The sequence below is a fragment of the Pogoniulus pusillus genome, chromosome 19, assembly GCF_015220805.1.
Source record: "Pogoniulus pusillus isolate bPogPus1 chromosome 19, bPogPus1.pri, whole genome shotgun sequence".
Classification (NCBI taxonomy): Eukaryota; Metazoa; Chordata; class Aves; order Piciformes; family Lybiidae; genus Pogoniulus; species Pogoniulus pusillus.
In genome coordinates this window covers 8,250,108-8,274,018 of record NC_087282.1, presented here as the reverse complement: position 1 = coordinate 8,274,018, position 23,911 = coordinate 8,250,108, and the positions used below count along the sequence as shown (strand labels likewise).

Below are 23,911 nucleotides of genomic sequence, written 5' to 3'. Positions count from 1 at the left end.
GGACTAGGCTTTGGAGCAGCTCAGGCTCTCAGGTTCTGAACTGCAGCTGCAGAAGGGATGGAGAAACATCATCTCCTCTACCATCTTGCTGCCACAGCAGTGAGGTCTGGCCAAACAGATACCTTCTACCAGGCTGGGGAGAAGCCTGCGGTGTAAGAGAGTTAAAATGCCTGCTTGTGAACATCCCTGGCTCATAGTGCTGGAGGTGAAACGTGCTCATCAGCATGTCTAAATATATTTCAAGCACAGCAAAGCAGAAACAGTATGTCCAGAGAGCTGGGAACCACCTCCACTGTCTCCCAACCTCATCCACACAGAGAGACTCGAGTGCTAACCGGGAGCGTGCAGGCAGTGGGTTTGCCCACCCTGCTAGCGGAGATGCTGAGGTAGATTAGCAGGACCAAACACAATTCAGCACCTCCTGGAAGTGGCAAGTGAGCCGTGCCCTGGCTTGAGCTGCTGCAGGAGGAGCCATCCTTGGCCAGGTCGCTGTTGCATTCAACCTGCTGCCTGCCTTCATGCAAGCTGTGCTCCCAGGAGGCATGCACACATCATTTGTTTGCATCCCTTGGCAGCCAGCTCTGCGTGCAGGATTAGGCATGAGCCTCTCAGGGGTCAAATACTAAACTCAAGTCCAAACTGATGTTGTCTTCATGCTTTGCTAGAGAAGAAGGAGCAGCCCTTAACAGCAGATTGCCAGGCTTCCCCCAGGTTGTAAAGTCAAGTCCTCAAATTGACCCTCCCAGGGCCTTCCTGAGCATTGTGGGTTCTGCATTCCCAAATGTAATTTATGGAGTTAGACTCCCATGCTTTTCCACACTTGGAAGCTGATGTCATGTTCCTTTGACTAGTCACTAGTGCAAAGATCTACTCAGTGCTCTGTCTCTCACCCTAGGTGTTGCAAAATATTCTGGAAACAGAACGAGATTATGCGAAGGAACTGCAGTCACTTCTGGGAACTTACTTAAGACCCCTCCAGTCTTATGATAAGTAAGATACAAGGGCATCTGAGGTGGAGAGATCCCTGTCAAATCGACCACAGTTCATTACTTTCCTGCTTTTGAATCTTCAGGGCCTGTTACTGCTGCTCTTGTAAAGCCTCACAGCTTCTCTGTGACCCAGAGAAGCAGCTCACACTGCACAGGTCCCTGCTCTGTCCTCTTCCTCGGTGGCTGTGCAGATGCTGCGCTGTTAGGGATGGGCATTTCCCTCTGCTAGAGGCTCCTGTGTGGCTGTCCCAGCATGTGTATCTCCCAGCAGTGTGCCTTGCATGGCTTCTCCCCTTGTCATCTGCCTTGTTGAGACTTCTCATCCCTGAGTGGCCTCTCGCAGTCATCTCTTCATTTCATGCATGACCACAACGTCTTCTTGGTTGCCTCTTGCTAAGTCCAAACTGAGCAAGAAGTGACTCCCATGTTTTCCCCATCTGTGCAGCCATCAGCATCCAGGTGCTCAGGAGGAGCATGCTGCCATCCCTTGCAACCTGAGCAACAGCAAAGGCACCAGGAGACACTGTCAGGGCTTACATGTGGAGTTAAACTTAGGCGCTTTCCACCTGTGGTGCTGGCACCATCCTGTCCTTACCCAGGCAGAGATAGGCAGCACACTGCTGCCCACCAGCAGATTCCTATCAAGAGGTTTTACCCTGCATTAAAGACCCAGTGCAGCCAGCTTCACCTCCTGCATCAGCTTCCCACTCATCTCTTTCAAATGGTGCTATCTCAGAGCCCATGCCCATGCAACTACTTCTGGGGCCAGGGTCCCTCCAGCTGAGCATGCTGTGGGGGGCCTTGGGTACCCCCGAGGCACCACAGGCAGAGGGGCAGATGTTTAGTTATTGAGAGATGGCAGAGTGGTGTCATGAGGCCTTTGTACTTAAATCATAGAATCATAAAGGTTAGAAAAGACCTCTAAGATCATCAACCTTAACCATCAACCTGTGTCCTGAAGTGCCACATCTACATGCTTTAGGACACTTCCAGGGGTGGTGACTCCACCACCTCCCTGGGCAGTGTGTTCCAGTACCTGACCACTCCTGCACGAAAGACATTTGCCCTAATATCTCATCTAAAAATCTCTCCTCCCTTCCCCAAGTCTTCACGTGGGATATATGAGAGTATCTCATGCTCTCAGCTTTGTAGGTGGCAAATGGCTTAAAATGGGGGTGGTGCAAGAATGAAGCTCTGAAGATGACAGCAGCAGACATGGTAGCTTTGCCTAGGAATAATCCACCCTCACTCAAGAAACAAAGCAACCCTTCCCCAAGTGGCCACTCTGTGTGACCCTGCTCCCAGAGGGAAATCCACCCTCACTCAAGGAACAAAGCAACTCTTCCCCAAGTGGCCACTCTGTGTGACCCTGCTCCCAGAGGGAAATCCACCCTCACTCAAGGAACAAAGCAACCCTTGCCCAAGTGGCCACTCTGTGTGACCCTCCTCCCAGAGGGAAATCCACCCTCACTCAAGGAACAAGGCAACCCTTCCCCAAGTGGCCACTCTGTGTGACCCTCCTCCCAGAGGGAAATCCACCCTCACTCAAGGAACAAAGCAACCCTTCCCCAAGTGGCCACTCTGTGTGACCCTCCTCCCAGAGGGAAGTCTACCCTCACTCAAGGAACAAAGCAACCCTTGTCCAAGTGGCCACTCTGTGTGACCCTGCTCTCAGAGGGAAACCCACAGCATAAATCCCTGGAGACAAAGCTGTCTCAAGCTGTGCACACACCTTCCTCCCCAGCCCTAGATGAAATCCCATCTGTCTGTGTCTGTTAGCCAGCTAAACATCTTGAGAAGATCAGTGTGATTAAAATCCAATTAAGGTAATCCTTGGCAGCAGACATCTCTGGAAGCTGTTGTCTGTGGCTTACAAGATCATGAGCTTTGTGCTTTCCCATGTCTTGCTGGTGGATCTGGGGAAAGAGAAACTCTTGGGCCTTATGAAAGGCTTCCTTACAAATGTCATGGGGCTGCTCCTGAGGGCAGCATCTCTTTGGTGCTGATTGGTGCTTTGACTCTTTCCAGGCTCAGCGCTGTGGACATTGCATCGCTACTGGGAAACGTGGAAGAAATCTCTGCATTCCAGCAAACCCTGAACCAAGCCTTGGAAGAAGTTGCAAAGTAAGCTCCCACTGTAGCACTGAGGTTGTTAAGTTATTAGACTGTAGCTGAAAATAATAGAAAGACATTGGTTCATTAATGTTCCTCCTGGCTGCTGCCTTAGACTCGTTAAATATAGAAGGAAATAACAGGCTGGAAGGAAGGCAGCAGGTTGTACTTTGGCTGGAGGGGAAGGTAGACATTTCTACTGTTAAGTTGTCTGATGAATGAGAGTGTCACTAAACCTGACATGAAAATGCACCTAGCCCAAAGCACAGGGTGGGAATCTGGAAGATGTGAAAGTGTGGACTGCCAGAGAGCAAAGAGCAAGTTAGGAGAGGTGACAATTTCCCACAAGGAGGCTGGCAGCACTGGCCCAGCTTCTTTGGAAGGGCTGAAAAGAGATGGGGAAGAGACTGAATATTGCTAATCTGTGCAGACTCTGGCTTCCCTTCTACCATTCTTATGGCAGCACTGGAGCAGGCTGCCCAGAGGAGTTGTGGAATCTCCTTCTCTGGTGACTTTCAAAACCTACCTGGATGCATTCCTGCATGACCTGCCCTGCCCCTGCTTTGGCAGGGGGGTTGGACTCGGTGATCTCCAGAGGACCCTTCCAACTCTTACCACTCTGTGATTGCCTTTCCATGGTCTCTGTCATATTCATTGACAGCCAGGCAGTGGGAGCACCCCTGCACTGCATGCAGTTCTTTCCACCTTGCATTCCCATTGTTCTTTCCAGCACATCCTCATCAGCTGCTCTTACAGCATTCCAGATGTGGCTCTTGGGGTGGCACAGGATAGACTGGGTCACACCCTGTCCCAGGCTGATAAGGGGCTGTGATACTGTCTGCACCATGAAAACGCAGACCCATCAGACCCCTCCTTATTCCTCCTGCCCGAGAGGCCCGTGTGGGTATTTTGCTCAGTGCTGCAGTTATGCAGCTACCTGGGGATGTCCCTTTGCAGCTGGTGGTTGCTGGGCAGAGCCTTGAGAGTGCCCTAGCTGCAGGGTGCAGATCAAGGGTCTTAACGTTGTGGCTGATGTGTTGGTGTCTGTAGGCTCCCTGAGAACCAGCAGCGTGTGGGAGGCTGTTTCATGAACCTGATGCCCCAGTTCCGCTCCCTGTACCTGACCTACTGCGCTAACCACCCCTCGGCGGTCAGTGTCCTCACGCAGCACAGGTGAGTGGGGCAGGAGATTCAGCCTGAAATCCTCTCAGAAGTTACTCTGATTCATGGTATTTGGTCCAGGAGGTTTGCAGTAGGGCAAGAGGATAATGTGGGATCCTGCTACTGGGGTTTTGGGGCTCGTCAGCATAGCCTTTCAGCTCCAGCATGGAGACAGCTCCTGCCCCTGGCATTCAGAGCAGGGCTCACAGGTCCTGCCTTCATGCACAGGACTTCTGCCTTGGGCACCACAAAAGCAATCTCAACCCTTGCAGAAGCATCTCCTATGATTGTTACTTGCTGCAGGACCCAGGTGAAGGGCTAGAAAGATGCTGAGGGGATTGGAACATCTCTTTTAGGAGGAAAGATTGAGAGAATTGAGACTTCTTGGTCTGGAAAGGAGCAGTCTGAGAGGGGATCTCATCAGCTGCTGAGGGGATTGGAACATCTCTGTTATGAGGAAAGGTTGGGAGAATTGAGGCTTCTTGGTCTGGAAAGGAGCAGGCTGAGAGGGGATCTCATCAGCTGCTGAGGGGATTGGAACATCTCTGTTATGAGGAAAGGTTGGGAGAATTGAGGCTTCTTGGTCTGGAAAAGAGCAGGCTGAGAGGGGATCTCATCAGCTGCTGAGGGGATTGGAACATCTCTGTTTTGAGGAAAGGTTGGGAGAATTGAGGCTTCTTGGTCTGGAAAAGAGCAGGCTGAGAGGGGATCTCATCAGTGCTGAAGAGTGGGCGTCAGAAGGAAGGGACCAGGCTTTTTTTCAGTGGTGCCCAGTGGCAGGACAAGAGGTAACGGACACAAATTTGAACATAAGAAATTCCATCTAAACATGAGGAGGAACTTCTTTGAGAGTGCTGGAGCCCAGAAGCAGGCTGCCCAGAGAGGTAGTGGAGTCTCCTTCTCTGGAGACATTCAAAACCCACCTGGACACGTTCCTGTGTGACCTTCTCTAGGTGACCCTGCCTTGGCAGAGGGCTTGGACTCTATGATCTCCAGAGGTCCCTTCCAACCTCTACCATTCTGTCATTCTATGACCAGATGCTGTTTCAGACCCACTCTGAACTGCTCACAGACTTACAGCTCCCTGCTGGCACTAGGGTGTGGGGCACAGCATTGCAAAAGGAGGGTGCTCATCAAGTCACCTGGAGTTATCCACTTTGTTGTGGTGTGGCCCCTGGGGTGCTCCTGTGGGACCTCTGATGTGTGGTTTTTCAGCTTTGTGCCACAGCATGGGCTGGTCACATGACATCCCCTAAAACTGGCAGCTTTTGCAATCTCCTGGTGTTAAGATTAAGCCTGTAAGAAAGATGGGGACAATCTTTCCAGCATGGTTGGGAAAAGGTAAAGGAAAGATGGTTTTAAACTAGAGGAGATTTAGACTAGGTAGAAGGAAGAAATGTTTTGCGTTGAGGGTGCTGAGACCCTGGCCCAGGTTGCCCAGAGAGGTGTTTGAAGCCCCATAACCTTGGAACATTCCAGGTGAGGTCAGATGGATCTCTGAGCAACCTGCTCTAGGTGAAGGGGTCCTTATTTACTGCAGAGAGGGTCAGACTAGATGACCTTTCCAGGTCCATTCCAACCCATACCATGGTGTGATTAACTGAGCTGCTGTTCAGCCAGGTGGTAGATTGCAGCAATGACATCCTTCTTCAATGCCCAGACATTTGAATTTGTATAATGGCATGCTAAAGAGCTTGGCTAGCCAAACACAACTGTTTAGCCACCCTTAAAGCTGCTGAGCTCTTCTCCCTGCAGAGAAGCTGCCCATACTGCCAAGTCTTCCCTTTCTGTCGTGGGAACTCACAATGCATTTCCTTACCTGCTGAAATCCAGCTTTAATTCAGCCTGAGGGAGCCCTGGCCCCAGTGAGTGATTCATACATGAGGCTCCTCAGCCTGACCCCTTTTCTTCAGTCAGTCCAAGAGGCAGCTTTGGCAGAAGTGCTGACACACACAGGCCGTGTTTTTCCAAGCAGTGTATGTGCCCACACCCACATCACAGCTCCCAGCAGGGTCCCAGTGCCTTGCTGCAGCATCCTCCAGCACAGCACCAGCCCCTGCAGCCCATGCTGTTCACCACATCCCTGGCCCTGTGCCACCTTGCTGTGCCAGGAGACCAGCTGCCAGCACCGCTGCATCCCAGAGGCTGTGCACACCAACACCAGCCCCCACTCTGCTTCCATCTTACTTGGTGACCTTATTGTGGCCTTCCAGGATCTGAAGGGGCCTACAAAAAAGCTGGGGAGGGACTTTTGAGGCTCTCAGGTAGTGCCAGGAGTGGGGGGAATGGAGCAAAGCTGGAGGTGGGGAGAGTCAGGCTGGAGGTGAGGAGGAAGTTGTTGAGCAGGAGAGTGGTGAGAGGCTGGAATGGGTTGCCCAGGGAGGTGGTTGAGGTCCCATGGCTGGAGGTGTTTGAGGCCAGGCTGGCTGAGGCTGTGTGCAGCCTGCTCTAGGGTAGGGTGTCCCTGGGCATGGCAGGGGGCTTGGAACTGGCTGCTCCTTGTGGTCCCTTCCAACCCTGACTGATTCTATGATTCTACTTGGCTGGAAGCTCACAGCCCTGTGCTGGGTTTGTGTTGTTGGGGTGCTGGGAGGGGGCACCTTGAGAAAGGCAGAGCTCAGGGCAGAGCTCTCTCCATCAGGAGAACATGGGAGGCAGCAAAACACAGCCCTCTGCGCTGCTGACTCCTCTTCTTCTTGTCTGTTTGTAGTGATGAGCTGGAGAAGTTTATGGAGAGCCAGGGGGCTGCCAACCCTGGCATCCTCATCTTAACCACAAGCCTCAGCAAACCCTTCCTGAGACTGGACAAATATGTGACACTGCTGCAGGAGCTGGAGCGGCACATGGAGGTAGGTAGGGGGTGAGCAGGCTGCAGCCCTTGCTGCTTGCAAGAGTTGCCCACCCCGGCCTCCCTGAACTGCATGAGTCTCCTCTGCCCCTTGATAATTTGGGCATCACGTTGCTGAAAGTGCTTACCACACCCCCAGGAGGATGTGGCACCTCCGTGGGATATTGTCTGTGCAGATGGAGGAGTCGGGGGGGGTGTGATGGGAAGGCACTGCCCGTTCTTTGCTCCAGCCCTTCCTGGGCCCTTTCCAGCACCGATGAAAGCAGAGCTCAGGGTCAAGCCACAGCTGGTATTTATTTGCACAGTGTTTTATGAGATTCCTATCTCTTGCTGCTCGCTCCTGCAGTGACATCCACACCCTTTGCCCAGGGCTTTGTGCTTCTGGCTGGGGGCAGAACCACACAGGCACAGACAGGCACGGATTTGGTGCAGACAGATGTAGATATGGCATAGACAGGCATGAATTGGTTACAGACAGACATGCATCTGGCATGGACAGACATGCATCTGGCATAGACAGGCATGAATTGGTTACAGACAGACATGCATCTGGCATGGACAAGCACAAATCTGGTACAAACAGACATAGACCTGGCAAGAGGCACAGACCGAGGTGGAGGAGCAAGTACCTGGGAGCAGGGGGAGCAGTGAAGAGGGGGGTGAGGCTTCCTCAACGAGTGGCAGATCTGCTTTGTGACATTTTTGGCCTCAGGAGCTGCAGAGATCTCTGTCTGTGCAGCTCTGCTACCTCCCCGCACTCCAGCTGCAGAGGTGCAGACCTCAGGAGTGATACAGGGGAGTGAAGAAAAGAGAAGTAACAACCTGTTTTTAACTGAGTTTGCTTCTCCTCTCTTCCAGTATTAATTACCAGGTAATTACTCAGCACACAGTCATGGTCATTCAAATCCACATCCCAGCCACAGGATTACAATCTCTGTGCTTGAGCCAGAGGTCTTTGTGCATAGGAAAGGGCTGTAGAGCTGACACTGTAGGCACACTGAAGACCTGACTTGTCCTGCTCTGACCAGGCTGAGCTGAGCTGAGCTGCAGCCCCTATGCCTGTGCAGAGACAGTGTGCTCCTTGCAGGATGCTGGGGGTGGTGGTGGTGTGTGTCAGCAGTGAATCTGGGGACACACACATCACCCCTTTCCCTTGGCTTCTCAGCTGAGCGTGGGGGGGTTTGTTGCATGAATCAGTAGGGTTGAGGTTTCAGCTGTGATGCTGTGGGAAGAGCATGGATGGATGCACTGTAGAGTCATAGCACAGAGTCACAGAACCATTAAGCTTGGAAAAGACCTCTCAGATCATCAAATCCAACCTTCTACCCAACACCTTCATGACCGTGTCCTAGAGTGCCATGTCTACATGGTTTTTGAACACCTCCAGGGATGGTGACTCCACCACCTCGCTGAGCAGCCTGTTCCAGTGCCTGACCACTCTTGCAGGAAAGAAATTCTTCCTGATATCCAACCTAAACCTCCCCTGGTGCAGCTTGAGGCCATTTCTTCTTGTCCTGTTGTTAGTTACTTGAGAGCAGAGGCCAACATCCACCTTGCTATTACCTTCTTTCAGGTAGCTGTCAAGAGCAAGGCAGATGTGTGTAGGGTGGGTGTGTGCAATACAGATGTGTGCAACAGAGGTGTGTACAGGGGGTGTGTGTGCAGTAAAGATGTGTGCAATAGGGATGTGTGCAGGGTGTGTGCAATAAAGATGTGTGCAGGGTGCGTGCAATAAAGATGTGTGCAATAGAGGTGTGTGCAGGTGCAATACAGATGTGTGCAGAGTGTATGTGTGCAATACTGATGTGTGCAATAGAGGTGTGTGCAGGTGCAATACAGATGTGTGCAGAGTGTGTGTGTGCAATACAGATGTGTGCAATAGAGGTGTGTGCAGGTGCAATACAGATGTGTGCAGAATGTGTGTGTGCAATACAGATGTGTGCAATAGAGGTGTGTGCAGGTGCAATACAGATGTGTGCAGAGTGTGTGTGTGCAATACAGATGTGTGCAATAGAGGTGTGTGCAGGATGGCTGTGTGCAGTACAGGTGTGTGCAGTGTGGGTGTGTACTGTGTTGTTCCTTGCACTACTGCACAGCAGAGTGTGTCCAGGGCAGTCTTCACCCTGGATTCAGAGGGAAACGATCCCAGGAAGCTTCTGACAGCCTCAGGCACAGCTCTATCACAGCTTAGACACCTTAAGCTAAGGGGCAGCACCCTGCTTTCCCCACCCTGACCAAAGAGCTCTCTGCTTAGACTTGCCTTCCCTTAAACCCAGAGGTGAAGCCTTTCTTGCTGCTCACACAAATGGCACCCTTGCTGGGGCAGTGGTTGCAATATTTTTCAAGCCAATGGAAGTTTCACTTCTAAAAATGAAACCAGAAATCCACCCTGCACCTCTTGGCCTGTTGTGATTGATTTTATTTGCAAGCTGAGTTGTTCTAAGTAAAATCCTTTGCTCTGGCCACTTCACACTCCTAAAATTGTTACCAGTGAGTTGCAGAGCTGCTCTAACCCATGGCATGGGTGAGTTGCAGTGAACTGCTTTGAGCCATGGCTGTGCAGTGAATTGCAGAGCTGCTCTAACCCATGGCATGGGTGAGTTGCAGTGAATTGCTCTGAGCCATGGCTGTGCAGTGAATTGCAGAGCTGCTCTAACCCATGGCATGGGTGAGTTGCAGTGAATTGCTCTGAGCCATGGCTGTGCAGTGAATTGCAGAGCTGTTCTAACACATGAACTGGGTGGTGAGGAAGGTACCCGAGGGGACTTTGTTGCTCTCCTGTGCCCTCAGCCCTGCATCCCCCAACACCCTGTGAGGCTTAGCAGCCCTGGGTGTGCTGGGGCAGTGGGTGCTGCCCTGGGTGACTGCTGGTGGCTGAAGGATTTGTCTCTCTCTTCACCAGGAGGCGCATGCGGATCACGAAGAGATTCTGAAAGCCATCACATCCTTCAAGTCCCTTGTGGTAGGTGGCAGTTCTTAAAATAGAGCACTCCATTTCAGGCCTGCTTTTCACCGAGCATGAGTCAAGGCTGACATTTGTCTCCTCCTTAAAAGAAAGAAGAATTCTTTTGGAATGGAAAAGATGGGTTATAAAAACCTCTGAATTTCAAGTTCCAAGCCTCGGGCTGCCCCTTTCGCTCTGTGCTTCAGCTCCATGGCCCCAGCAGCAGAAATGGAGAATCACAGAATCATAGAATCAACCAGGTTGGAAGAGACCTCCAAGATCATCCACTCCAACCTAGCACCCAGCCCTATCCAGTCAGCTAGACCATGGCACTAAGTGCCTCATCCAGTCTTCTCTTGAACACCTCCAGGGATGGTGACTCCACCACCTCCCTGGGCAGCCCATTCCAATGCCAATCACTCTCTCTGGCAAGAACTTCCTCCTAACATCCAGCCTATACCTCCCCCAGCACAACTTGAGACTGTGTCCCCTTGTTCTATTAGAGAGCAACCCCCATCTGGCTACAACCTCCCTTCAGGTAGCTGTAGACAGCAGTGAGCTCTGCCCTGAGCCTCCTCTTCTCCAGGCTAAACAACCCCAGCTCCCTCAGCCTCTCCTCATAGGGTTTGTGTTCCAGCTCCCTCACCAGCTTTGTTGCTCTTCTCTGGACACCTTCCAGCACCTCAACATCTCTCTTGAATTGAGGAACCCAAAACTGGACACAGCACTCAAGGTGTGGCCTGAGCAGTGCTGAGTCCAGGAGCAGAATAACCTCCCTTGTCCTACTGGCCACACTGCTCCTGATGCAGGCCAGGATTTCTCCTCCAGCTTTCTTCTCCACTGCGTGGGTAGCTGTGGGGTGTGTGTGTGGGTCCCTTTCATCTCCTTTTTTGCCTCCTGCTCATTTGCCACCTGACACTTGCCCACCCCTTGCTCATTGGGATGAGCTGTGAAAGGTTAACCTGAGTGTCTGACTCAGCTGCTCGTGGCAGTAGGAAGGTCCCTTTTGAGCCCATTGAGTAACTCTTGGTTTAGTTGAGGTTTACTCCATGTGCATGAGGACCGTGTTGCTGGTAATTTGTAGCCCTAGGTGCTGAAGGGATGAGTCAGAGGTAATAAGCCAGTTTGTGTGAGTTGTGTTACCTGCACCCCTCAAAGTCCTGCTGCACCGAGGTGAACATAAGTGGGAAAAGCCATCCAAGTGCACAAAGGTTTAACCCAGCAAAGCTTGTTTCAGTTATTAACCAAGCTGTAGTCTCTCTTGCTTTGTAGCCACTGAAAACCTTTCACTGTAACCACTCCAGATGTGGTCCAGCTTCCTTCCTTTGCACAAACAGATGCAAGTTTCTGATGCTCAGCAGTGCAGATAAAAGATGAGGAGGAGAAAGTTCATAGAAAACAGGAAAGGGTGATTATGTTACCTTTACTTAGAAACTCATCTCCCTTTCCATTTCTTCTGGTAGCTGATAGGGGAATAGTTCAGTTAAATTACCAGGTGTCATTAATCCTGAGGAACACTCCTAATTGATGGACAGTTTTGCTTCAAATCTGTGCTGAGTAATTGAATGTAATCATGATTCAACCAAGGAGGCTTAGTGCCAGTTTGAGGTTAGATGGGCAGAGATGCTCTGCAGTAGGACCAGGGAGGTGGCTGAGCAGGGGGAGGGAGGCACTGTGGAGCCGTCCTGGTTTGCAGTGGTGCCTCTGCACAGGCTGTGATGAGTTACTGGCATTTGCACCCCAGCAAAGTTTGCATTTGGACACCCAGGTAGATGTGGAAGCACATGAGAATTGCAAAAGAAGCTCTCCTAAAATGCTGTGTTTTAGAATCATAGCATCAAGCAGTTTGGAAGAGACTTCCAAGCTCATCCAGTCCAACCTAGCACCCAGCCCTATCAACCAGACCATGGCACCTTCAGGGACAGTGACCCCACCACGTCCCTGGGCAGCCCATTCCAGTGGCAATTTTCAGACCCAGAGCAGCTACTCTCTTGGATAATCTGAATAGTTGAGCAATTGGAAAGGAGGAAAATCTCTGTCAGAAGCAGGATGTTGGAAAGAACCAAGGGGCTGATGAAAACTGAGCCTGGGTTTAGCTGTGCAGCCCTTTTCCCTTGGCAGAGGGGTCAGAGAGAGCAAGTTTTGCTTGGATTTGCAGGGCTGGCTGCCTTCAGTCAGCACTGTCCTCTGCCTGCTGAGAGTTGCTCCAAGGAGCTCCCTCACTCCCCAGCTGCTGACCACTGCTGCAATCTTCTCAGTTATGGCACCTTTGGAAGCTCTGATGCACTGCTGAAACATTGCACCGAGTCCTGCTGTTGCAGACTTGCAAATTTTGGTTAGAAGATCCCCACCCATCTGATTCTTGGTTAGAAGATTCCAGTCCATCTTGAATCTTGGTTAGAAGATTCCCAGCCATCTGATTCTTGGTTAGAAGATTCCAGCCCATCTTGAATCTTGGTTAGAAGGTCCCCAGCCATCTGATTATTAGTTAGAAGATTCCAGCCCATCTTGATTCTTGGTTAGAAGGTCCCCAGCCATCTGATCCTTGGGGGCTTTGCATTAGTGTACCTACAAGTCTCTGCTGCTTGGGCAGAATGGGCAAAGCCTCTCTGAGCAGCAGCAAGCTCAGAGATGTTTAACTCTGCATCTGTCTTGGTTTGGAAAATGTGAGGCTGTGCTGTCAGAGGCAGGACTAATTTGGAAAGCAAATTTGCTCAGGTGGCAGTTTCTTTGACATTTGAACATGTTCATTACTCCATAAATCAATGGAGTGTGATTTTGGTTGTTTTTGTGAGCCAGCTTTGTGTAACACAGCCAAAGCAGGCTGTCCTCACCCCCTTGGTGTCACCAGCCCTGAGCCCACGTGGCTGTGGGAGCATTGCTGGTGAAATCCTCTTCATTGGGATGCTTTGGGTTTGCTCCTGCCCCTTGGCTAACAAAGTGTCCTGCTGTCATTCCCAGTCACAATGCCAGGAGCTGAGGAAGAGGAAGCAACTGGAGCTGCAGATCCTTTCTGAATCCATCCAGCGCTGGGAAGGAGAGGACATAAAAACATTGGGAAATGTCATCTACATGTCCCAGGTTATGGTACAGTGTGGGGGGAGTGAGGTGAGTGCCATGGTTCTTCTGGCTGAAGACAGTGTGTCCTCTTGCTCAGGGGATCAGTGATGTCAGTGCAGCTACTGCCTGGCATCTACTACATGGCATCATCTGCATGTCCCAGGTTGTGGTACAGTGTGGGGGGAGTGAGGTGAGTGCCATGGTCCTTCTGGCTAAAGACAATGTGTCCTCTTGCTCAGGGGATCAATGATGCCAGGCAGCAGCTGCTGTGACTCCAGGCCAGCAAAGTGCTGACAAATAACGCTGATGGATAGTTCTACCTGGAGATGAGGTGTGGAATGGGACTGTGCATGTCCTTGGAGTGCCTGGGCACTTGGCTTCAGGCCAAATGACACAGTTTTCAAGCAGCAGCAGCAGCCTGCCAGCATTGTATAGCACATGAATTTCCCTCTTTATCCCCTGTGACTAATGCTGAGAAAGGAGAGCTTAGAGGAGCCAAGTGGCTGCCATCCCAGCTAGCCAGTCCCAGGGGCAGACCTGGCAATCAGCATCTTTTTTTGGTGTCCACCTGGGCTTTCTGTAACCAGGAAGTTCAGAGAAGTCCCTCAGAGAATCTACCCCTGTCTGGACTCTAGTTTCTCTTGTGAGGAAGGTGGGGACAGGATTGAGCTGAGCCCCAGCCACTATTTAAACACCCCAGGAGCACAGGGGTCTGTGATGCCTGCATGGCAAGTGAGGCCAGTCAAGGGTAACTAGTGGAGTCCCCCAGGGATAAGTGCTGGACCCAATCCTATTCAACATCTTCATCAGTGGCACTGATGAGTGGACAGACAGACAGACAGAGTCTGCTCAGCAGGTTTGCTGACAATACCAAACTGGGAGGCTTGGCTGAGACAGCTGAAGGCTGTGTGGCCATGCAGAGAGACTTGGACAGAGAACTGGGCAGAGAGAAAGCTAAAGAGGTTCAACAAGGATAAGTGCAGAGTCCTGCACCTGGGAAGGAGCAATAAACTGCACCAGTACCGGTTTGGAGGTGATCTGCTGGAGAGCAGAGTGCTGGTGGAGAACATCCATGGGACAGCAACGTGCCCTGGTGGCCAAGAAGCCAATGGGGTCCTGGAGTGCATTAAGAGGAGTGCGGCCATTAGATGGAGAGGGAGGTTCTCCTCCTCCTCTATTCTGCCCTGGTGAGACCTCACCTGGAATACTGCTTTCAGTTTTGGGCTCCCCAGTGGGGAACTGTGATTCCAGCTGCAGTAGGTTCAGTGTGCCTGTGCTGCATTGCAGACTGGACTAACCTGAGCTCTTACCCTTGCAGGAGAAAGAGGAGCGCTATTTCTTGTTGTTTCCCAGCGTTCTGCTGATGCTGTCTGCCAGCCCACGGATGAGTGGGTTCATCTATCAGGTTGGCATGCTTAATTTGAAGTTGCAAGGTAACTTGGAAGTGTCAAAAAACAAGGCAGTCAGATAGCTCTTATCGAATTCAAGTCCCCTCCTTCTGTGAACCTCTCCGTTGTGATGCAAATGCCCCCAGGCTGGGAACCAGGTCTGGGCTTTAGCTTAGGTGCCAGGACTCTTAGTGCCCCTGTCCTGCCGACTGGTTAAACAGCATTTGCTAAGTGTGAATGCTGTGAAATTGGAAAGTACCACCCAAAAGCTTGTCCTGCCTGCAGTTCTCAGCAGTGGGGGTGTGGGCAAGGTGTCCAGACTCAGCTGCAGGGTTTTGCCCCCTACAGCCAACCAACTGCTTCTCACTATCCAGCTATCCCTGGAAAATCATAGTCACAGAATGGTTTGGGTTGGAAGGGACCTTCAAGATCATCTGGTTTCGAGCCCCTTGCCATGGGCAGGGACAACTCCTACTAGCCCAGAATGCTCAAGGCCTCATTCACCCTTGCCTTGATTGCCTGCAGGGAGGGGGCATCCACAACCTTCCTGGGCAACCTGTTCCAGTGTCTGCCCACCCTCACTCTAAGGAATTTCTTCCTCATCTCCAGTCTCAATCTCTCCTTTTCCAGCTCAAAGCCATTGCTTCTCATCCTGTCACTACAAACCCTTGTAAAAAGTCACAGGATCATAGAATCAAGCAGGTTGGAAAAGACCTCCAAGATCATCCAGTCCAGCCTAGCACCCAGCCCTGTCCAATCAACAACAAGTCCCTCCCCAGCTCTCCTGTAGCCCCTTTCAAGCACTGGAAGGCTTCTCTGAGGTCTCCCCAGAGGCTTTTCTTCTCCAGGCTGAACAGCCCCAAATCCCTTATCCTGTTCCCATAGGGGAGCTTCTCCAGCCCTCTCATCATCTTTGTAGCCTCCTCTAGACCCACTCCAACAGTTTGATCTTCTTGTGCTGGGGACAGCAGAACTGGATGCAGTTCTGTGACTGGGGTCTCATGGGAGCAGAGTGGAGGAAGAGACTCACCTGCCTTGTCCTGCTGCTCACACTGCTTTTGATAAAGTCCACTGCAAGAAGCCCAACGTTTCCACCCCATGAGGCACCCCACAACTTACATGTCCTCAGCTTTACCATCTGCAGTCAGGCTGTTGGGAGCTTGGCTTTTCCTGAGCTGCTTGAACCATCAGCACACCCCTCCAGGATGTGTCATTTGTCACAGCAAGGGAGATGGGAAAGATTTGGGAAGAATTTGGCTGGGGGTGTTCCATTTTACTCTCCAGTGGGAGTAAAGTGAGCAGGCAAAGCAGAGGCACAGGGGAGGCTTGCAGGAAAACCAGGGGAGGTTGATCCTTCTGACTTGGCTGTAGAAAAGGTTTGCAGCTGGGGAAGGGAAAGGGTGGCAGATGAGCTGGGAATGAGTCAGTTGTCATGGGAGCCTCATCTCCAGGGGCTGACCTAGTTGTGCAGAGAGATCTAGATCCATACATTAAAGGAGACACTTCCTGCAGTCTGAAGCCTTCACTAATTAGTTTTTAATGGCAACTCCCAAAGAGAAAGGAATGGGCAGGAAGAAGCAGGGCAGCACCTGCTGGGAAGCAGATGCAGACACTGACTGCTCCTCCATTCTCCTAGGGAAAGCTGCCTTTGACGGGCATGATGCTGACAAAGCTGGAAGATGCTGAAGGGAGCGAGCACATGTTTGAAATCACAGGTCAGTGGGGCCTCTGCCTGCTGCCATCCTTCCACTCCCAGCAGCAGCTGCCACTGGAGCTGCTGTCCTCTTCCTCCCCTCAACGGCTGCACTTCTTTTTGCTCGTTTACTGTGCAACACCTGAATTCCTGAGCATCTCCCTCCTAGTTAAGGCAACCTCCTCCCAGTGTCCTTGAGCTTTGGCTCTCCTGCTGGCCAGCTTTTGGAGACCATAGTGCTGTGTATAGGGTTGGTTGTGGCAGCAATAGCACTGCCCTGTCTGCTTCCAGGGTCCATTCTGTGCAGCTGCAGGGTGCCTCGTTTGTGGGCAGATTAAGGGCTCTGATCATCCAGTAGCTTTCCTAACGTTCCTCTCGGCTTTACCCCTGAATTTGCCTCATGACCTGTAGCTGTACAAAGTTGTGCCATGCTCAGTGCTTCAGCTGCAGTGCAGCTCTTTGTGCTGTACTCGGTGTCAGGGTCACAGATGAAGGGACCTTTGGAGATTGAGTCCTACCCCTCTGCCAGAGCAGGTCGCACAAGACAGGATCCAGACTGGTGTCCTGTTCATTACACAGATGTTGTGTTCACTTACTTGTGACCTTAAGTAATTCCTCACACATTCATCTTGCCAATCCCTTTAGCTGTTCTGTGCAGCTCCAGCACTGGCTGCCTACAGCAGGATGGGCAGTTCCATCTTTGCCTGATTGTAGCCGCTGGACTTTGCAAGCTGAGCTGCTGCTGCGCTGAGCTGAGCTCACTCGGTGCTTCTTCCTGGCTCTTCACTGTTTGCTGAGGATGGTTGCTTAACCCTTTCGTGCAGGGAACATGATGGAGAGGATCACCGTGTCGTGCAGCACCAGCCAAGACTTGCACGAGTGGCTTGACCACTTGCAAAGGCTGACCAAGGGGACCTGCAACACTGTGTCCAAAACACAGTCCTGGAGCGTTCACTCGGTAAGCATCTCCCCTCCCCAGCCCCAATGCTTGCCCAGGGCCCCTCAGCACTGCCTGACCTCTCTGTTTTGGCAGTGCACCTTGCTGCTGAGGTGATGTGTGCAGCTGTGAGACACATCCTGCACTCGTGTTTGCAACCACCCAGTGCCTCTGCCCTCTTACATGTATCCTGCCCTACTTTTGTTGCAACATAGACGTCTCAAAGGAGTTCATAGAATCACAGAATGTCAGGGGCTGGAAGGGACCTCAAAAGCTCCTCCAGTCCACCCCACCTGCCAGAGCAGGATCACCTGGATCACACAGGAGTGCTTCCAGGCAGGTTTTGAATATCTCCAGAGAGGGAGACTCCATAACCCCCTGGGTAGCCTGTTCCAGGGTTCTGTTACCCTCACAGGACAAAAAATCCTCCTCATGTTTAAATGAAACTTCCTATGCCTCAGAGGAACTGAGTTCACAGAGAACTCTTGTCCATCTCCCTCTGTTTCTCTACCTTGGTGGCTAATAGTCCTCATTTGCTTCTCATCTACATTCTCAGACATTTAGTTCAGCTGGACAGATCCGTGGACCTCTGGAACCCCCCAAAATCCTAAAGCCCTGGAGCTTGAGCTGCCTCCGTCCTGCTCCTCCGCTCAGACCCTCGGCAGCGTTGAGTTACAAAGAGGTAATCGTCCCTTGTGCCTGCAGGGGACCCTGGTGTCATGGCAATCTCCAGTTGCTGGAGTGCAGGGTTATCAGCCCAGGGTCACAAACGTAGATTTGCTGCCCCTTAGTTAGAGGGGATGTCAGGACAGCAAGTGTTGCTCTGCTCCTGCAGGCGTGTGATGGGTGCTGGTCTCTGTGGCTGGCTTTGTGCTGCAAGTGAAGCAGGACACAGAGAATCACAGAATCAACCAGGTTGGAAGAGACCTCCAAGCTCATCCAGTCCAACCTAGCACCCAGCCCTGGCCAATCAACCAGACCATGGCACTATGTGCCTCATCCAGTCTTCTCTTGAACACCTCCAGGGACAGCAACTCCACCACCTCCCTGGGCAGCCCATTCCAATGCCAATCACTCTCTCTGACAACAACTTCCTAACAACATCCAGCCTAGACCTCTCCTGGCATAGCTTGAGGCTGTGTCCCCTGGTTCTGTTGCTGCTTGCCTGACAGAGGAGACCAACCCCACTCTGGCTACAGCCTCCCTTCAGGTAGCTGTAGACAGCAATGAGCTCTGCCCTGAGCCCCCTCTGCTGCAGGCTGCACACCCCCAGCTCCCTCAGCCTCTCCTCACAGGGCTCTGCTCCAGGCCCCTCCCCAGCCTTGCTGCCCTTCTCTGGACACCTTCCAGCACCTCAACATCTCTCTTGACTTGAGGAGCCCAGAACTGGACACAGCACTCAAGGTGTGGTGTGAGCAGTGCTGAGCACAGGGGCAGAATAACCTCCCTTGTCCTGCTGCCCACACTGCTCCTGAGCCAGACCAGACACATGTGTTTGCAAATTTGGAGATTTCTGTCCCTCAGCTGCCAGGTGTCACTGCTCCCACAGCAGAGAGTCCCTCTGAGTACTCTCTTTCAGCTGTGCCATGGTGGAGCTGCCTCCCTTCCTCCTGCTGCGTTGGTCTGAGCCATATATGGGGGCTGGGCTCCATGCCAGGATGTGTTCCAGCTCCAGCCATAGCAATGGCCCAGCACTGCCCAGGCTGGTGCTGCGGGGTCACTGTTACACCAAGAGGAAGAGGAAGGAGGCCTTCTCACCCTCTGTTGGGATGGTTGGAGCAGGTCTCCCTGCAGCAGCCATGGGGCTCAACCCTCCTTCACCACCCACACAAGTGCTCTATGGCCCCATGCCCTGCAGGGAGAAGCAGCCCAAGGGAAGGCCTCCACCACAGAAACCCCAAGCCTGTGAGTGGGGTGGTGATGCAGGCAACCCCAAAATACAACCCAGCTCTGATTGTCACCCCCACCAGCTACAACTGCACTCTCTACCTCACGTTAAACTTCTGGGATTACTCACCAGCTTCTTGGGTAGCCTTCCCCTTACTGAATGAGCACTCCAGTTCTGAGTCAGCCACCTGGTACAGCAGCCCTGGGAGCATCGCTACCCAGGCTTCCAGCAGGGATGGGGACAAAGAGGGGGACTGACTCAGTTCTGATTTAAATTTCCCAGAGAGTCAACTATAGTTGACAGAACCAATAACAATTTCTAGGATGCCCTTCCCTCTTCCCCCTTCTTTCCCAAAAGAAAAGGAATTAGATGGAGAGAGAGGAAAGGTGAAGCAGACCCAAATAAATAATCTCACTGGAAGTTAAAAGAAGCAAAGTTTAACAATAAATAAAAGGTATATGAGGTAGAGGAGTTACAAAGGTGTAGGGAAGGGGAAATAAGGCACGAAACATGTGAACACACAACCAGATTTGATGGCAGTGGGTTTGGTCCACCTCGTGGTGATGACAGCCACATGGTAAGACAAAGAGCAGCAGGAAACAGGAATGGTGATGCTGAGAGGCAGAGAGCAGAGCAAGGAGTCTCCCTGCTTTTATGGATCTTAGACAGGAAGGGGGTGTGGGTTAAACCACCACACCTGGTAGTGTTCAGACCCACCCCTGGGGAGGGGTCAAGCCTACCTGGGATCAGGTTCAAGATCACTCCTCCCAGGAGGGTTAACCCTGTAGAGGGACTTGGACCTCTCCAGCCCTGCCAGCACTCAGGGTTGGAGAGCCCAGCAGCCAGGAGGGCTCCGAGTCTGCTGTTCCAGATGGAGATTCCAGGTAGTCTCCTGGCAGTTTGGTAGGTTTGTTTGTTAAAATTTGGCAGACAACACATTTCAGCTTGGGAATTAAGTTGTCCAAAAGCCAACCAGGCAAGCTGGAAATGGCTCTTAAGCTTTGCACAGGCCAGATCCCTAACGCAGACAAAACCAGTTTGTGCTTGCACAGTGAATCAGAATACAGGAAGGAGCTTGAAGTACAGGAGAATTTTTTCTGTGTGAAAGTGCCAGGGTGAAAGTTATTTATAAGGCAGGACAAACTCCCAGGCTGAGTTACCATTAATAGAATCACAGAGAACCCTTTCTGTTGGAAAAAGGTCTCTGAGGTCATCGAGTCCAACCATTCTCTAACTCTGCCAAGGCTGGTGCTAAACCAGGTCCTCACATCTAAACAGCTGCAGGGATGGGGATTCAGTCACCCCCCTGGGCAGCCTGCTTCAGTCTTTCAGGACCCTTTCAGGCAAGAAGTTTCTTCTAATGTCCAGCCTAAGCTTTCCTTGAGGCTGTCTCCTCTCATCCTGTCATTTGTTAGTAGACAGAAAAGACCACCTCCAACCTCCTTTCAGGGAGCTGTAGAGAGCAGTGAGCTCTCCCCTCAGCCTCCTCCATACTAAGCACCCTCAGTTCTCTCAGCTGCTCTTCCCCAGCCCTGTTCTCCAGACCCTTCCCCAGCTTCCCTGCCCTTCTCTGGGCACACTCCAGCACCTCGTTGTCCTTCTTGGAGTGAAGCACCCCAAAACTGAACCCCATATTTGAGGTGTGGCCTCACCAGTGCTGAGTACAGGGGCACGGTCACTTCCCTGGTGTTGCTGGCCACACTGTTCCTGATCCAGCAGGATGCTACTGGCCTTTTTGGCCACCTGTGCACACACACTGGCTCACATTTCCTATGTAAGGCTACTAAGGACAGGAAGCATGGGATGCACAAACCCTGTGTGGCACATGGAGCATGTGGTGACCTGACCACCGGGAATCACCGAATCACAGAATCAGGCAGGGTTAGAAGGGACCACAAGCATCATCTAGTTCCAAGCCCCCTGCCATGGCCAGGGACACCCTACCCTAGAGCAGGCTGCACACAGCCTCAGCCAGCCTGTCCTTAAACACCTCCAGCCATGGGGCCTCAACCACCTCCCTGGGCAACCCAGTCCAGCCTCTCACCACTTTCATGCTCAACAACTTCCTCCTCACCTCCAGCCTGAACCTACCCATTGTGACTTAAGTTCAATTATTGGCCCAAGCTGATCTGCATCTGCCTCCAGCCTGTCTCTGGGATGTCCAACCACTAAGCAGAACTCTTCTTTCACTGTATTTTATTGTCTTTTAAAGTGAGACACAAAATAAACTCAGCCAAGAGCTCTGTGCAAGTCACCTAACGAGAATAGAATGAAGGAACACAAGTATCAAAGGCTGATAGCAGGGAAAGGGATGAGGGAGTTTGAGTAAGAGATTTTTGCAGACCTCCATGGTTACTTCATTTGGCTTCTGGCAGTGCAGGATGGGATGGCACTGACTTGTGCATTTCCTCAGACCTAGCTGTGCTCAGGAAACCCCAGCCCCTGCCTCGTACCGCACAGCTCTCTTGTTATTTCCATTGAAATTGGGTCATTTTTCCCTCTTTCTGTTTCCAGTAATCATTTGAAATGACAGAGCAGGTGCTGTGGGTGAAGTGGTGTTGCCAGAGTCAGGTTAACAAAGTGAAATAGGGTTTAGAGATTATTTCTTTTTAAATCCTTGTTGTCAATTTAGTTCTTTTGGTAAGAGGCCTGCTGTGCGCTAGCTGAAGGCTTTGGAACATCAGGATTCAGGACTTTGTTGGCCAGACCTGGGGAGAGCCATGTGGCTTTCTGTGCCAAGCATCTGAGAGACAGAGCCTTCCATGGGGTGTCCAGGGACCTCCCTGTCCTGCCAGTGGAGCAGAGAGCTCATAGGATAATAGAGTGGTAGGGGGTTGGAAGGGACCTCCAGAGATCATTGAGTTCAATGCCCCTGCCAGAGCAGCATCATAGAATCAAGCAGGTTGGAAGAGACCTCCAAGCTCATCCAGTCCAACCTAGCACCCAGCCCTGGACATCATCTAGACCATGGCACTAAATGCCTCATCCAGGCAGGTCACACAGGAAAGCATCCAGGTGTCTTTGGAGAGTCTCCAGAGCAGGAGGCTCCACAGTCTCTCTGAACAGCTCCAGGGCTCTGTCACCCCTACAGTAAAGAAGTTTCTCCTCATGTTGAGGTGGGGAACATTCTGTGTTCCTTTGTATCCATTGCCCCTTGTCTTATCACAGGACACCACTGAAAAGAGCTTGGCCCCTTCTTCTTGTCACCCATCCTTCAGCTTGGCTGCTTCTTGTCACCCATCCTTCAGCTTGGCTGATCTTGTCACCCATCCTTCAGCTTGGCTGATCTTGTCACCCATCCTTCAGATATTGATAGACATTGATAAGATCCCTTCTCAGCCTTCTCTTCTCCAGGCTGAACAGTGCCAGGGCTCTCAGCCTTCCCTCATCAGAGGGCATTCCAGTCCCTTCATCATCCTCGTAGCTCTCTGTTGGACTCTCCAGTATATACCTCTGTCTCTTGAGTTGAGGAGCCCAGAATTGGACACAGTTCTGAGTCCTCCATCTTCATTGAGATGCTTCTGTGCTGATTCCTGACACTGTCAAGTCTTCAGTGATGGCAAGGCCCCTCAGAGGGGGTCCCCTTTAAGATAGCATAGTCCTGGGGGGCTTGTTACCAGCGTGGGCAGAGCATCTCATCATCCCAGCTGCTCAGGTCAGGTTGAAGGCCACAAGACTGGAGTTGAGCACAGGGTCAGCTCCCAAAGCTGCTTCCCAGAGCTCTGATGGAGTTGGGCATGCAGGGCACCAGGGGATGCTGCATGTTCCAGTGCCATTCTCTTTGACAAGCAACATCTACAGAAACCTATCACTAACCAAGGAGGCCTGCTCTCTATTTTGGTGTGTTCAGAGTGTGTTAATGCCCACTGACCATGCCTTTCCCATGTAATGTGTTTCAGTTTTGCATGACACCATGGCTCCTCTGCATGTTGACAGTGCTCTACAACCAGTAGGGAGGGTGCACCACATTAATCACAAGACTAACAATTAAATGTGGTTGAGAATTGTGGATTTAATGGACTTTGTCAATAAAATCATCAGTCTCTCACACTCATCTTCTCTTTCTTTGCATATTCATTGTAGAGGATGTCTTATATCTTAAAGGTAAGGGTAGATCCATCTCTTTGGCTTATTGTGGCAAAGAATGCTTCTTTCTCTTCATGCTTCTCTTGCTTGCATGATCCTAATTCTACCTGGCTGTGTCAGTAAGTCATGGTGAGAGTCAGAAGTGACTGGCAAATGTGTTTTGAGGTAGCTCTCAAGAAGGATTTAGTTCTATGGACCTTAACCTTCCCAGCATGCTGCTTCTCCTGCTTAAAATCCACACTGCATGTAACCTACTCATACACTAAGTTCTCTCCAGAGCAGCAAGGCTTGTAACTGAGTGAAGAGGATAAAACCTTGTGCTTCTCACTCGTGGAGTCATAGCAAGCACTAACTCTGTGTGTATTGGTTTGTTCCCCCTGCCTCTGTGTGTGTGGATTTATACTCTCATGTGTGCCTTTAGAAGCAATGTCACTTGCCAGCCTGTTCATGTGAGAAACCAAAGCAAGCCAAGGAAAAAAACAACCTTTGAGGGTTTGCTAACAAAGATCTCAAAGTTGGTAAGCAGACTCGAAATGCTGAGGATGTTTGACTTCTTTGGCTGAAGGAGCTTTGATTTGTTGGATGTGTTAGAGGAGCCCACACCTGCAGGTGCAACTCCTGTCGCAGGGAGCAGTGGGTCACAGCTAGCACATGGGAGAGGCACAAAACATCATTTTCCCCCAACTTTGGCACTCTCTGCTTTGTAGTTCCCTGATGTGTTGTTGTGTGTCACATGGATAGCTGATTTAAGCTGTGCTTGCTCTGCTGCTTGGGCTGCCTTGGGTTCTGGTTAAACACAAGAGTT

The 23,911-nt window shown here is 51.4% G+C and overlaps 1 protein-coding gene across 4 annotated transcripts in view; it reads left to right on the top strand.

The window, feature by feature from the left end:
- ARHGEF6 (Rac/Cdc42 guanine nucleotide exchange factor 6) overlaps window positions 1-23,911 on the top strand; it is a 61,425-nt gene that overhangs the window by 26,744 nt on the left and 10,770 nt on the right. For 3 of the 4 annotated variants that reach the window (XM_064159152.1, XM_064159151.1, XM_064159150.1), the window contains 11 exons: window positions 896-990; window positions 3,018-3,113; window positions 4,152-4,274; window positions 6,973-7,111; window positions 10,013-10,072; window positions 13,016-13,162; window positions 14,433-14,519; window positions 16,139-16,217; window positions 17,020-17,153; window positions 17,689-17,814; window positions 23,104-23,124. In XM_064159152.1, coding sequence (XP_064015222.1) covers window positions 896-990; window positions 3,018-3,113; window positions 4,152-4,274; window positions 6,973-7,111; window positions 10,013-10,072; window positions 13,016-13,162; window positions 14,433-14,519; window positions 16,139-16,217; window positions 17,020-17,153; window positions 17,689-17,814; window positions 23,104-23,124 — 1,107 coding nt within the window. The remainder of the gene's footprint in view (window positions 1-895; window positions 991-3,017; window positions 3,114-4,151; window positions 4,275-6,972; window positions 7,112-10,012; window positions 10,073-13,015; window positions 13,163-14,432; window positions 14,520-16,138; window positions 16,218-17,019; window positions 17,154-17,688; window positions 17,815-23,103; window positions 23,125-23,911) is intronic. The other variant, XM_064159149.1, reaches the window with a different exon arrangement.